The 14,455-nt window shown below is 38.7% G+C and overlaps 1 protein-coding gene across 3 annotated transcripts; it reads right to left on the bottom strand.

Moving 5' to 3' along the window:
- Positions 1 to 1,140: 1,140 nt before the first annotated feature.
- On the bottom strand, positions 1,141 to 13,372 carry traf3ip2a (TRAF3 interacting protein 2a). Of its 3 annotated transcripts, XM_084738094.1 has the most exons (10): positions 13,280 to 13,372; positions 12,747 to 12,787; positions 10,789 to 11,265; positions 6,259 to 6,397; positions 5,967 to 6,136; positions 4,105 to 4,193; positions 3,954 to 4,022; positions 3,759 to 3,863; positions 2,119 to 2,193; positions 1,141 to 1,361 (listed from the first exon to the last, which is right to left on the bottom strand). In XM_084738094.1, the coding sequence occupies exons 2-10, from the start codon at positions 12,757 to 12,759 to the stop codon at positions 1,215 to 1,217; spliced, it is 1,284 nt and encodes a 427-aa protein (XP_084594220.1). In that variant the 5' UTR covers positions 12,760 to 12,787; positions 13,280 to 13,372; the 3' UTR covers positions 1,141 to 1,214. The 3 variants fall into 3 exon arrangements, with proteins under 3 accessions (XP_084594220.1, XP_084594217.1, XP_084594218.1); XM_084738091.1 differs by lacking the exons at positions 1,141 to 1,361; positions 2,119 to 2,193 and having other exon boundaries at positions 3,552 to 3,863; positions 12,747 to 12,784; positions 13,280 to 13,342; XM_084738092.1 differs by lacking the exons at positions 1,141 to 1,361; positions 2,119 to 2,193; positions 13,280 to 13,372 and adding an exon at positions 12,881 to 13,219 and having other exon boundaries at positions 3,552 to 3,863.
- Positions 13,373 to 14,455: the final 1,083 nt, after the last annotated feature.

A 14,455-nucleotide genomic window follows, 5' to 3' on the forward strand; every position in this document is an offset into this window, starting at 1 on the left:
TGGCTCTGCCCCCTTCCCAGTTTAGGAACCACTGGTATGGGTGGGCTCTGTCACTAGTGAGATAAGGGCAAAGCAGGATGTGGTCCATGCCCTGCTGGTTCTGTCTGATACTCACAAACACAGATGTACCACAATGACAAGTCCATACTTTATCAATGCATCACAGCACAATGGTACATCACAGTCCATCAGTGTGCAAAGGTGCCACAAAAACACTACCAAACACACCTGTTACTCACTAAGAGAGGGTGACACTGGAGAAAAAACATGAAGCATACTTGAAATAATTCACACATAAACACAACAAGTTTTGAAGGTTTTGTTTATGTCTCCCCATCCATCCTGCTCAGCAGTCTGATACCTTGGAGGGTAATTTTTGCATTTTTAAACCCAAGCTTTATTTTTATTTACATACATTGGTGTATAAATGACTAATATATACAAACGTTTTTGAAATTGGCCCAGTTTGTCTGGAAACACAGCAGAGCATTTAGCAGGTAAAGAGGCAGGGAAGGGTGGAGACCAAAAATGAAGCGAAATGGAAAGTGAATAATACATTTAAATTCATAAGCTGGCCAGAAGATGACTCCAAATCAATGCTCATGTGTCTTCTGTAAGTAAAAAGGGAACTGGATGCTAATACATACACCATAACAAACTAACTAGCTAAAGAAAAAGAATTTAAATGATGCAGCTTTAATTTTAAAAAGTTGTATCAACTGAAAATGTACAAAACAAAATGTATCAACTCAGAATTAAATGCACAAAGCAGCAGCAGTGGCTCTGATTAGCCAATACAACACAGCTAACCCAACAACACTCTCAGGTCAAATTAAAAGAATCAATTTATAATAGACTTTTAAAATGTATTTACATTAATTAAGTCCAATTAATCCCCTGTAAAAGTCTCTGTTGGAACAGTCCAGACTTTTGTGTGCGTGATTTTTAACGGCAATGTTCTGAGTTTTCATCAAGGAAGAAGACTGAAAGTTATTCAGAGGATGCTGTGAGATTAGAATCACTATTCAAATAAATCATAAATCAACAGAACAAACAGAAAATCTGTGTGAAAACAAGCATCAGAGGGAGAACCCTTTATAACTAATCTCCTGCAGTAATAACACTCAGACCTGCATCATGTAGATTTTTGACAAAACAAACCATTGTCTTTAAATTTGTCAGTTTCCATAAGTGTCTGTCCTTTTCAGTTTGTCTCAGAGGGGACGGACAGTGAGGGTGAGGTCCCCCCCTCGCTGTGGGATGATGTAGCGCTCCTCCCTGAGCAGGCGCAGCAGCAGGTCCTGGGTGTCCTGGGGCCAGCGGTAGATCCTGGTGCTCTGGAGCCAGGTGGGGACATGTTTCTGGAGCACAGACACAGACGCAGCACAGACACTGGGTCAGTGAGTCGAGCTGAGTGAGTCACACTTAAAAAGAAAATTCAGCAGTTTTCATGCGGATGTCCAGTCAGAGTTGATGGTAAATGTAGTCAATTGAAGCAATAAATTCCTCAGTGAGTGTTTTATTGACCTGACGCAATTTGTTACTCCATTTATAGCTACATTTATAGAGGTTGCTGTCCATTCTGATAGATATTTCTGACTTTATCTTTGCCAATTTAATATAATAAGTATACTGTCATAAGATAACACACCCTGAGAACTTTATTGCTTCATTTGAACCCTCTGAAGTTCTGCCAATAACAGTTGAACAAGCTTGGTACTGTGGCCAGTTTTATATTTCCTGTAATTAGATGTGCTCAGCTTGTCTATGTTGCAAAGAAAACCACATTCTGAAGATGATTAAAAGATGTGTAAAAGTGACAAATATTCACATCTTAAGTCAGCTAAAGTTAGCAAAATCCTAGCTAGCTAACTAGCTAGCTACTCTGCATCAGTCATTAGATAACTAGTTAGCTAGTGTTTTACTAGCTAAAGATGTGATGTCATCTTCACAGGAAAAGGAGTTGACTGATGTACCAGGTTTCCTCAACTGTTATTGGAGCACAGGATTGGTCTCAGGCAGAAAGAGTCAGCTGACTACATTTACCATTAACAGTGACTAGACACCTACAATAAAATGTGGCAGGTTTTCCCTTTAATGTGTTTATGGTTTGTTTACCTTGGTTGCATTGGGAAACAGCACAGGTACCAGTCTGAAGTTCAGGCAGCCTTGTTGGATGAACTCATTTTGGATCTGTACCAACAGGAAGAGAGGATAATCAGTGCTCATAGTGCTCCATAAAAAACGTACGCAAGTCTTCTACTGAATAATTATAAAAATCAATACATGGCTCCTTTTGTCCTTGTCCGCTAAAATTGTTTGCAAAAATGTGTCCATCTTGACCGTAAGTTGAACTGGAGCTACTGATACACTGTAACCTGGAGCCTTTTAAATGTCCAGAACTCACTGAAGCACTGCTGTCTGAAAAATGTGTTGAATACTGGACAGACGGGGTGGAACTGAAACTCATTTTTTTTTTTTATAGCACTTCATATTACAGCTCGGTAATAACATGGTAATAGTGGAGTTAGTTAGTAGTTAGTTAGTTAGATAATAAGAGGTAATAATTAAGTAATACCATGTAATTACCAATGTAATAACAAGATAATAGCCTTGTATTAACAATGGGCGTCTCTGGGTAATATTAGACAGAAATTTATGCAACGGGCTAATAAGAGGCAAAAGGGAAAACATATTTAAAGACAGCAACAAGGCAAACTTTTTAGTTTAGTAACAATATGATAATCTGCTAACAGTAAAACAATTTTATCGGTGCAATATTTGGATTAAAAAATGGAAATATGGTGACTTAATGGGGTAATAACCAGATAATAATGAGGTAACATAGGTGGATGTTTTCATAATATTATTTCCTACTATGAGTGTAATACCTTTAAAATAATATGAAAATTTAAAAAGTCAAATTACCATATAATAATGCTGAAATTCATCCTCCCTCATTCTTTTTTTCATTTTCATATTTGGTGCATCCTTTGTCAATAAACAACAGCCTCATCAAAGAGACTTGATCACACTATCTGTCATTATTGAGCTGTGACAACCTTCAGGCCCATGACTGGGCTGCTGCTGCACCATGTAATCTACTTAGTTACTTACAAAATCATACTTGAGTACTGAGTACAATTTGAAATAATATCCAAACCTTTCATCTGCATTTTAGTAGCCTGCTGCAGTAGTGCACATTTGGAGTAAGGGTGTTAATGATTAATCATTATTGATTAATTGCTGTTAAGAATTTAATAGATGTGGTGGCACTTTGCACTGAGCCAGGACAATTAAACTTATAGAATTATAGAAAAATATTGAAAATTAGAAAAAAACATGATTTGTGTCTAGCCATTATTATTGATTAATCAGTTGTTTGTGTTTTCAGTTATTGGTTCAGGAAAACACAAAATTTACAGCCCTGGTTTGGAGAGGTGACATCAACAGTTGAAAGTAACTTATACTACTTTTACTTAAATATATTTCTAACAGCAGTACTTTTACTTATAATTGAGTAATGTTTTAGAAATGTAACTGTACTTGTACTTGAGTACAGATTTTCAGTACTCTTTCCACCACTGCCTGTGACACACTAACACTGTCGCCCTGGTTTCAAGTCCCAGAAGGCATTTCCTCATTCTCCTGCTCCTCCTGGCATGTGTGAGGAGGGAGTTTAATAACATGTGCTCGCCACAAGAGGGCCATATTTCACTCAGACGTCTCTGCCTCCTGATAGTAAAATGAGTTCCCACCTGATTGTGGATGTACTTGGTGTGCAGGCCGTGGTCATCGTCTCCGTCTCCCTCCACGTCCTCCTTGTATTTGGGGCTGATGACCACGATGATGAGCACTGATTTCTGTAAATGACATCTCACTGTCAGCTCATGCAGAAGACTACAGATTGCAACTTGATTCATCCTCTGCTCAGACTCAACACGCAGGCTTACATCATTCAAAAACCTGTCCATCCATTTGGTGATGCCCATTCTTCGGATTGGATTGTCAAAGATGTCGATCTGTCGAGAGACAGGCAGAGTGTGGGCTTTTGTGTGCAAAGTCACTGTGAATCAAAGGTGGTGGAGATGTGACAGGACTTACTGCTGGTTCAAATCCCTGATCGGTCAGAAATTTGGCAAAACTAAACATTTCTTTGGCTGTGTCCACGGAATATGTGATGAAAACATTCCCTGTCAATGAAAAGCCAAACATCATTATTAACTGTGCCTAGTACAGTCAGTATTATCTACAGTAGATGGTGGTCGACACGCCTCCAGTTCTGAGAAGCAGCAGGAGTGATGGTGCAGGAAGTTAAGCAATGTACTGCTGTGGACAGGCTCAGCAGCAAAATGTGTTATGGACACCAAAAAAAAAAAAAAATGTTTGCTCTCTCCGAAGCAACAAGACTCTTTTGGCAAAAATGGGGTCATTTTACCTTGCAGAACACAGGAATTGCTGTTCTGCTGCTGCCTCGAATGGTTACTTTTTGTCTGTTATCACATGCCCTCTGTGTTTTAAAGGATTAATTTGAACTAAGTAACACAGGGGTCTGCAACTTTATGATCACAAGACTCTGCAATTTAGATTTTTGAGTTTTGAGCCCAACTCAAATTCTTATGCTTTGAAATAAACTTTACAAAAAATGTCTTCAAAAATTGGTCACAGTGAGCTGTGAACCTGATTTGTCATTATTTTGGTGCCTGAAAATTAAATGGTTTTAACGGAAATTATTAAAATTTCAAGCATCATTCACTTTCACTTGTATTCATTTACTCAATAATTTTTGAAGTACATTTATTTATTTAAAACTCAAAGATTTAAGTTTGTCTTAATAAGAAAAGTAAATAATCTCAACATTAAATAAGTTGTTGGTAAAACTTTTTCAAAACTTAAGAGTTTAAGTTGAGGTCAAAAAGATCAAAGATTTATTGCAGTTCGTTGCCTTGAAATTTTGAGTTTTCTCAACTTTTTCAACTTTTTCGAAACTTAAATTTTAAAATAATAATAAAAAAAAGAATCACAGACAGCCACTGGAGAGCAGCTGCAGGTTGCAGACCTCGGAACTAACCAAACTAACAAACTGACTGATGCAGTGGTAAACCAGCAGTGTCTGTGACCTATGAGGTAAAATGAATGTATTTGCCAAAGGAGTCTGGTGGCTTCAGAGAGAGAGCAAAAGAAACAGCTTATATAACAGTGGTATTTTATCAGAAAAAGCTGTTGGACAGCCAGGTAAAGCTGTGAAAGTATTCTAAATATAACACATACTTAAAGGGACAGTTAAAATCAAACTCAAAAAGCACATTTTTGCTATTTATCCGCGTAGATAGTTTTGGTGTGAGTTGCAGAGTTTTGGAGATATCAGCTGTAGAAGTGTCTGCCTTCTCTCCAATATAATGGAACTAAACAGCTTGAGGTACTCAAAAAGCCCAGAATACATTTGAAAAACTAATCATGACCTGGTTACTTAAGATAATCCACAGATCTTGTTGTGAGCAGTTTCATGTAGGAACTACTTTCTTTATTCCATAGAAAAAGACAGGCATCCCTATAGCTGTTTCTCCAAAAGTCTGCAGCTTACACCAAAAAAACCAAACAAACAAAAAAAAAACAAAAAAAAACAAAACAAAACAGGTGGATAAAAATATGTATTTTTGATTTTTGGGTGAACTGTCCCTTCAAACAATATTTATTTATATCTGTTTTTGCTAGGCCTTTTTTTTTATGTGGTTTAATACATTTTGCTGCTAACTGTGTCCACAGCAGTACATTGCTTAGCTTCCCACACCAGTACTCCTGCTACTTCTCCAAACTGGACGTATGTTGACCTCCATCTACTGTAGGTAATAAAGTGGACAAGTAGCTCATTCAACCTCACTTCAAAAAAACTGAACTATTCCTTTTAAGATTAGGACAAGAACATTACATGCACATGTTCATGCAGGGACACCATTGAGACTTACTACACTCCTCAGGTAGGCTGATGGTCTTCCTGATCTCCCTTGTTGCTGGTCCTGGACCAGGCTGGAAGGAGCGCTCCACGCTGACCTCATGGATCACATCTCTGGGAAAGACAGATGCAGGGGGGGCATCTGGAGCATCGTTAGGTTGCGGCCTATTATGTGGGGTGTTCCTGTGGAGGGAAATAATCAGGAACAATCCGAGTTTTACGTATGACATCTGTGAAGCATCATATGAATCAGTGTTGGAAATATCCAATCATAATGACAAACAGAGCAGGAATCATTCTCATACCGTGACTGTTGGTAGCGTTGGTGTGGCTCCGCTGGGTAATCATGTTTATAATGATGATAATTATTATTGTGACGGGGCAGATTTGCTGGAGGGCAGCATGGACACTGTCTGAGAGCGCTCCCCTGCACTGGACCGTGGCCTGTGGAGAGATGAGGAGGAGCAGACATAACACTCCTAGTCCATGGATAGTTTCCAATTCAGCAATAATGAGATCATGCAGACTCAACAGAAACACTATGAGCAGCAGCCAAATGATAGCTAACAGAGCTGGGGAGGCAACTTTTAAAAGCAAATCTATCACAGATGTTGTGATTACTTGATATGTAATGAATCACAGAAAATGTTCCACTTATGGCATGTAGTTGTATTGTTTGTCCTACTTTTGGAACAGAGTCATTTGAACAGAAGCAGCCATTTAGGTTTCTGAAAGTCTAGACTAATATTTGGACAGTGATGTTGCCTGTAACCAATTATATTCAATAATATTCAGCATCTGTAAAATATATCATTATAATAGCCCAACATGATTAATTATAACCTACTACTAATAACACTAGCTATTACATAAGTGACATGGGACACTTAAAGTCTCCATGGAGACCCTCACAAATGAAATTATTTTAGGTTAAACAGCTCATTAAAACAGTGTGACCCATCAATTCAAGAGGAAGGAAAAATCCCAGGAAAGATTAGAAAATATATACCAGACTGAGAGTTTACAGTGAAAATGCTAAATGTCAACATGCTAACATGCTCATGATGATGTTAACATATCAGTTTAGTGTGCACCCTTACATTCTCTAATTACCACTAAAGTACAGCTGAGGTAATACAGTTAACCTATCCAAAGTTTGCTGAGATAATTCAGTCCAGTTGTGGACTGACCAACAAACATCCCTAAAACCCTGCTGAAAAAATCCCTGTGTGGCAAAACATGCAAATAAATAAATGTGCACAAAACAGATTTACTCACAAGTTCTACTGTTTTGCTCCATATTTAACAAGAGACCAACATATAAACTTTTTAATTCAAACCTACCTACAGTAAGAGAAGTCACTGTGGCCATTGGTGACAGTAATGAATGTATGGTAAAATTCTAGAATGTAGTTTAACAGTGTAGAGGACTGGTTGGAAATCCTGGATCAGCTCCTACCCAGGCGGGGCAACAAAAATCACATCGGGTCCCAAAGGCTTTGTCTGCTCTGAGGTTGTCAAAAATTAGATTTGAACATGTTACCTAAATTCACAAATTATGTAAAAGTCTGTATACAAAACTAGTAAAAAGACACTTGATAATAATAGGCCACACATCTATGACCTCTCAAGATCTGTGATAATGAATTATTATATTATTACTCTTTTGGCACAGATGAATGTGGAAAAGAGACATTTACCAAAGGTAAAGATTCTAAGAATGGAAGCAATTAGGCTATGATTAAAAAAAAAGAAAAAAGAAAAGGCTTTTGAATGAATCACTATTCTTTCTGTGTGTACACAAAGGGTGGGCTCCATTTTTCTTAGATACAAGGAAAAAATGTTGGGAACCACTGGTGTAGAGTGAAGAAGAGTCATAGAGTTGTGACTCAGTAATATTCAACATGTTGTAATCCCAGCTCACTGAATACTGATGCTGCTGGTCACCCCCCTCTGGGTCTCATACGATGCACAAGGAGCCAGTCAGTGACTGTATGGGACACTGACAGAAAGCCTTGTATCATAAGATTAATGTTATAAAATGGTTGCAGATTGGGAGGCTGATAGCCTAAACTATTTGGTTTAGGAAAAGATCATGTTGTGAATTAAGATAAGTATGTCAAGTTATGTACATGACATGACATGACATGACATTCACGAAGCAAGTCTCAAAGAACAGGACACACAGAACATTATCATCTTAAAACTTTTGGTAACGTTTTGGTTTCACACAGGACAAACCCTGATCTCCTGTGGGAAAGTCCTGAGTTTATTTGAGGCATCCATCCACACTACCTCCTTCATGTACAGACTGTCTCGCTCTTTATACCACATCTGAGGCCCAGTGCATCTCATACAGCCTCTAACAGGTTAGTCCCACATAGCCAGACCTCTCTGGAGGAAGATCTGGCTCCACACACACGTCCCACCATAGAGGAAAAAACATCCTGCCTTGTTTGCATTTTGTTAAACCAATCACAAACATCTTGGGCGGAGCTAAGTCCAGGACGTAGCGATGGTGTTGTTGAAAAATAGTGTCCAGGAGGAACTTGTGGTGGAACATCTGCATGTCGGGAGGCAAACTCTAGCATTAAAATGACTACATCACTGCAAAAGAAACAGTAACAGCTGTTAGCTTGTTTACGTTTGTACCATTAGCATCCCAGGCGCTAATTTGTCATTTTCAGTGTGTAGGTTGCAACTCGGTGGTTGTTCTTGTTTCCTGGGGACTTTGAAAACTTAGATAGTGGACACCATGATAGCGATTGAAACAAGCAACCACTGGCAGACTTAGACCTGCAGTGTGCAGCTGGTGAGTCAGACTGTGGGTACCTTGTTTGTCTATGTGAGTCGCAAAAGGGTGCAATGAAATGCCGGTATTTCACAACTTGGGAATGAGAATGGGCTTTAATGCAGCACCAGGCTATCTATCTAAAGTCTGTTAACATTAGCTGACATTAGCCACCATAAATTACTGGTCATACCAGTCCAAGTAAAGATAAGTAAGTAACAAGGATGGTACTGTATATGTCTCTTTTTATTCAGCAGCTACATTGAATGAAACAGTAAACACAAGTGTGTTGCTGTTCATGTTTTTACATGTTTACGTGTAATATTTAAGACCCATTGCTGCTTGCAGCATTGTTGGGAGACGTGCATGTTCTGAGCATGTGGCTGTTCGGAGTGGACCAATTGCTTGTCCCCTGAAAGTGCTGCATTATTGAGAAACACACATCTAATTGACCTCACACTCGATGTTGCACTCCCCTGAGTCCTCAGTAATACACCCACCAAGTGTGAAGTTAATTGGGTGGGCAGTTTTTGAGACATGTGAAAGACAGCCATACATACATACATACAGAAATTCCATCCCTTATTGTTAGATGATGCTGCTGCAGTGCCACTTAATGCACAAAGAGCATTTGAGCAAACCAGCTAGAACAAAACTGCAGAATATCACAAACCTGAAAAACTTTCAAAATTCAAAATGGTGCAAAATTCATCACAAATGGGCGTGGCTGATATGGATAAGGTGTTCAAAAGTTACAGACTGAACTTAGTTTACAACACCAGAATCTGGCCATATCGTGCATGGGATGGGATCAGTGATGATGGGATCAACGATTATTAATATATATGTTACATGCCAGTCAGGAAAAGAGTTTGTTTCTTGTTTTTCCCTCCTGTCTGTCCTTTCTCTCCTCCCTCCCCTCTTTTGTCTCCAGGTGACATGGCCTCATGGAGATATACACATGTAGTTGTTCTTTGTTAGTAACACTAGGTTTATTGGTTGGTGCCACCCTTGTTCTTTTTGATGAAGCCTTTTTTTAGACTAGATAGTTAGGTCTTTTGTTTGTGTTTTTTTTTTTTTTTGCAGGTAGAGATGAGTTAGGCCTAGTTTTGTTATATTTCTTTCTTTTATTTGGCACAACCATCTTGTCCCATCTCCCCCACATTTTTGAAAACCTCATGTCTGTGAATATATATAAAAATGGTGTAAATAAACACTCTAAATTTTGCCACCTCTATTCTGACTCCAACAAATTCTTGGTTGTCGTGTTACTGTCTTTTTCTTGCAAGGGTATGTAACAATATGAAAAAGGTAATACATGTATACCAACAGACAGATTCCATCCTATAGTTAAATATGAAATATGAGCAGTCATCCACCAGTGCACATTTGCTATTTTTGTATATTAATTCAGATGTTTACCAGGTTTTTCTGGTTGTTAAATAGCTGCATCACACTGTATTAACAAGCTTCTTGTCCAATTAACCCTCATTGGAGGGAGTTAATATCCCATGACACATGTTTAATAATTAGTGTCATCATATAGCCTGTGTCAAACATATGTTTTCTAATTTGGCTTTTGTTTAGTTTATTATTTGACAGGAACAGTGCATGTTAATAATATTTCTGAAAACATGCAATCCACAACAACTATAGCTACAAAAATATAGTTTGAAAAATTGTTCTAATGTGTGACTGAGATTTAATAGTTGTCGTGTGACTCCACCATCCACTTGAGTTAGAATGATTTTTGAAACAACAGTTACAGTTTTTGGTGTGGACGGACCTTTAGCCAGCTCATTCTCATCTGTAGCCCCCTGACAGGCAACAGTTGAAAGCTCAGATGTAAATAACAAAAGCAGTGAAAAATACAACTAACAATGCTGACCCGAAGTGACCTTTAAAGACTGTTATCATCATCTTCTGATTAAAAAACAAAACTTGTGGTCAGATAGATCATTTATCTGCTAGCGTGCTTCAGAATAACAGTAACAGATTGCCAAATGGAAGAACATGTACATATTAATACAACAGTGACACTGACCGCGTGGGGACCGGGATGGGACACAGTGGGTGTAGCTGACGTCAGATATGAGCGGGAGAGGGGGCTCCAAGCTCTCTGCCTCCTCCACAAAGCGTTCCTGGGGATAGTTTGAAGGGCTCGCAAAGCTTCTGTGGTTGACCATGACGTCCCGTTCATACAGCGACACCTGCTCTCTGAAACCTGGAGGCCAAACACCTACAGGGTGGGGGTGCTTCATCTGTCCTGGATGTGTAGAGGGGGTGAAGCAAGGTTGCGGGGCAGGATGATGGGTTGCTCTGGGCTCAGGCTGGTACTTGCTCTCAGGGAGCCTCCACTGATCAACATTATGCGCTAGATCGTAGTCATGTTCCTGTGGCCTGTTGCTGGTCTCTGTATGTCCACTGCACTGTTTGCAAGAGGGAGGCAAGACCAAATCCAGACTGGAGGGTGTCATTCTCTCATCCATCTCAACCGGGACACTCTGATGAGGACAATTACCTGATAACAAGAGGGAACAGAAAAACAGGTTTGCACTTCACTGGGAAAGACACTGACAGGCTGGACTGTGGTCGGGCATCACTTCTGCTCATTGATTTCAGTTTTTAACAATTCCTGCATCGGATTCTTTCAGTATCCTGCATTCTATACAGCGGTGTGAAACACGTGTTATTACCACAGATACATTTTACTAGCAGAGACACTACAGAGGAGAGGAGTCTTGACATTATCCATCGTTATTGTTATCTAGCTAACGTTAGCTAGATAACTATAACTGTAACAACAGTGATCTCTTTTCTGGTTTCTCAAAAATGTATAGTTTCTTAGGCCTCTTTTCTGCAACGATAAAGATCACATCACATCCTTGTTAATTTTTTTGTAGAATAGCATTTACTGAATTGAGTTGATTTTTATAATAAAGTGACCAGATTTCCAATTTGGCAGCCAACCAATATAATTATCTAAGTAAGTAAAAAAGGGGAACAATACCAGTCTCATGTATTTTAACTATGATAGCTAACTATGATAACAGTTGTACTGTCATAAACTATGGGGCAGGCTGACTGTTAAATTTGCGCACTAAGTAAGTTTGTAAACCATGTTACAAAATCATAGTTTACTAGTTTAGTTTTTTCACAGCAGTTTTCTCTAGAACTTGCATGAACAAGTAGTTAGTAGAAGAAGTAGTAGCATTTTAGACATCTACTGGCTCTGCTGCCTGGTATTTGTTTTTGCATGTAAAAATGTGAATGTAAAAACATTTTTGTGAACAGCTCCTGCCAGGGACAGACCATCACCAAAAAAGTCACCTGCTAGTCAAGCAGCTTGCTATATTCATGATTGGGTAGGAGATGGAAAGACATGCATGCATTTGCTAAAAATATCTACAAAGATTGCTAAGTATATAAAATTAGGTCTCAGAATCATGAAAAAATGATCAGTTTTCTCTGCTCTGAAACACTGAGGTCGTGTCCACCTCATTGTCTCAGTGTCAAACACAACTTCGACCTGATGTATGGACGCTCCGTCTATCAGATTTATTGGACATGTCCAGACATATTTGAGCCACCAGAACCAGAGGTTAGAACTGCTGGGCTGATTTGGACTGAGCAAGTCACCAAAGGTATGTTCCCAACTGACTGTTAGGGAGGGTGAGGGGAGGGGGAGGCAGTGTCATTCATGTGTCTGTTTGTGGGGTTTATAGTGTTGGGGGACCATGGCTCTGATTCTGAACACAGAAATCCTGAACAGCAGTTTAAAGTTCAAACTCCATAATTCAGTACAACGCAGTTCTCAGTCTTTTCATATGTTTTCAGCAACTGTGTTCTAACAAACTCTGAATTTCCTTTACACACAGACTTCAATGATTTGTATAGAATTTCCAATTCCTAATTTAATCTTAATTGATTCTTATTTGGAATTGAATTTCAATGCTCAACCCTAGGCTGGACAGACTCATGAAAAAAGGTTCTGTTTCGTACCTTTGAAGTCCATGTTGTCACTGAGGTCTCTGTTCCCTCTGCTGAAGTGAAAACGAAAAAGAATGTAACAGGAATTCAATAGCGCACAACAACTTAAAGAGACAGAGTCAGTTCAGTTCCTTACATAAGCTCACCTGGCAAGAAAACAACTGTAGCTGCGAGATTTAACATATTTGAGAGCCACTGCCAACGAGTACACACTGTCACCACCAATGAAAATGAACCTCTTACTAACTAAACAGTAGATAGAAAAGCACTGGAATGAACACGATCAAGTTTAAACTGCTCTCAGGAGTAGAAATGATTTCTTCTTCCTCACTGAATAGGTATGACAAACTCCATGTACCTGTAGAGGTGTGTAACATATCAACATGAACGCCTCAAACTAGTACAAAGGTTAAAATCACTGGTTTGAAGGTATGTCAGGAATGTCTTCTATAAAGACAAATAAACACTATCTCACAGGTTTCCAGTGTGTTTTCTCTCGAACTTCACACACAGAGAATAAAACTTCACTGTAATCCCACACCTACCGTTTCTGCCTCAGAGCTGCTCGTCCGTCAGCCGCAGCAAAAACCTGTTCTGAGACAAACAGGAAATATTCCCTCTATGCAAAGTAGGGAAGTCTTGTGACCCATTTATGCAAATAAGATGTTAAGAGTAACTGCCTGGTCATACGAGAGCACTCTGTGGTCAGGAGGGGTGAAGTGTTTCTTTGATTTGAAAGGTGGGGGGTCTCATTTTCATCCAACCCTTGGATAAGAGGAAATGTGGATCCTCAAGCAATACAGCAAATATATATAACAAAAAAAGTCATTTCACATGTATATGATTAAATTGAATTTATGGTCATATATATTCAAATTTTTATTTGGGATAAATCACAACATCATTGAATGTCATAGCAGTTTTGGATGAGCAGCAACATGTTCAAGTCTTAGAAAGCAGTTCCAGTTGCTGTCATTGTACAATTACTCACCAGATGACTGACAAATGCATAACAAAGAATAATCTCTTAAACTTTGTCTTGATCACATCCATTGTTAACATGAATTGTGTGCAACAAAGGGGTGTAAATGTAGACAGTGCAGGCGGAGTAGCTGCACTGGGGCCAGCGGTCTGGGTGGAGTCTGTAGAAAGAGGGCAGGCCTTCTGACGATGTGTTGTGTGGAGGACAGGCCCTCATGAGTGATTCAGACTACCTGCATTCAAAGAACTCATGCTAAATTAAAATGGTGCCATTTGCTATATACTATATGCCCTTGAAAAAGCAAACCCATCTCTGCCATTATTTTGATTTAGTTTTGTAAAATTCTTAATATTGTTAATAAAATGAAATACTAATTCTACATAAACTACAAATACTATAAATAATCAAAGAAACAGTTCAATTAAAGGTCCAGTGTGTAAGATTTAGGGGCACTTATTGGTAGAATACAACAAAAATGTAATATATCATGCATCAGTATGTTTTTATTGTTGTGAAATTACTTGAAAATATCTTTTCTTGGTGCCTCTTTAGTTTACAGTACACTAATAAGACATGACAAGCAATTACATGAAATCGTTTCAGTAGTTGTTCCCTAATAAGACATATTAAAATTAATGTTTAAGTGAACTAATAAGATGCAAATGTACTGTAGCTTGTGACAATTATATATATGTATTTTCTTTATTAAGCAGAATTAAACCCTTTATCAGTCCCTTAT

The sequence above is a fragment of the Lutjanus erythropterus genome, chromosome 15, assembly GCF_056507025.1.
Source record: "Lutjanus erythropterus isolate fLutEry1 chromosome 15, fLutEry1.hap2, whole genome shotgun sequence".
NCBI classification, from domain to species: Eukaryota; Metazoa; Chordata; class Actinopteri; order Lutjaniformes; family Lutjanidae; genus Lutjanus; species Lutjanus erythropterus.

Bases quoted from the DNA above. Each gene is read 5' to 3' on its own strand.
- traf3ip2a (XM_084738094.1), bottom strand. The intron at 2,194-3,758 runs GTGGGAACTCAT...CTGTTGGTACAG, and splicing joins CCAAGTACATCCACAATCAG to ATCCAAAATGAGTTCATCCA. The intron at 1,362-2,118 runs GTAAACAAACCA...TCTGTGCTCCAG, and splicing joins TGTTTCCCAATGCAACCAAG to AAACATGTCCCCACCTGGCT.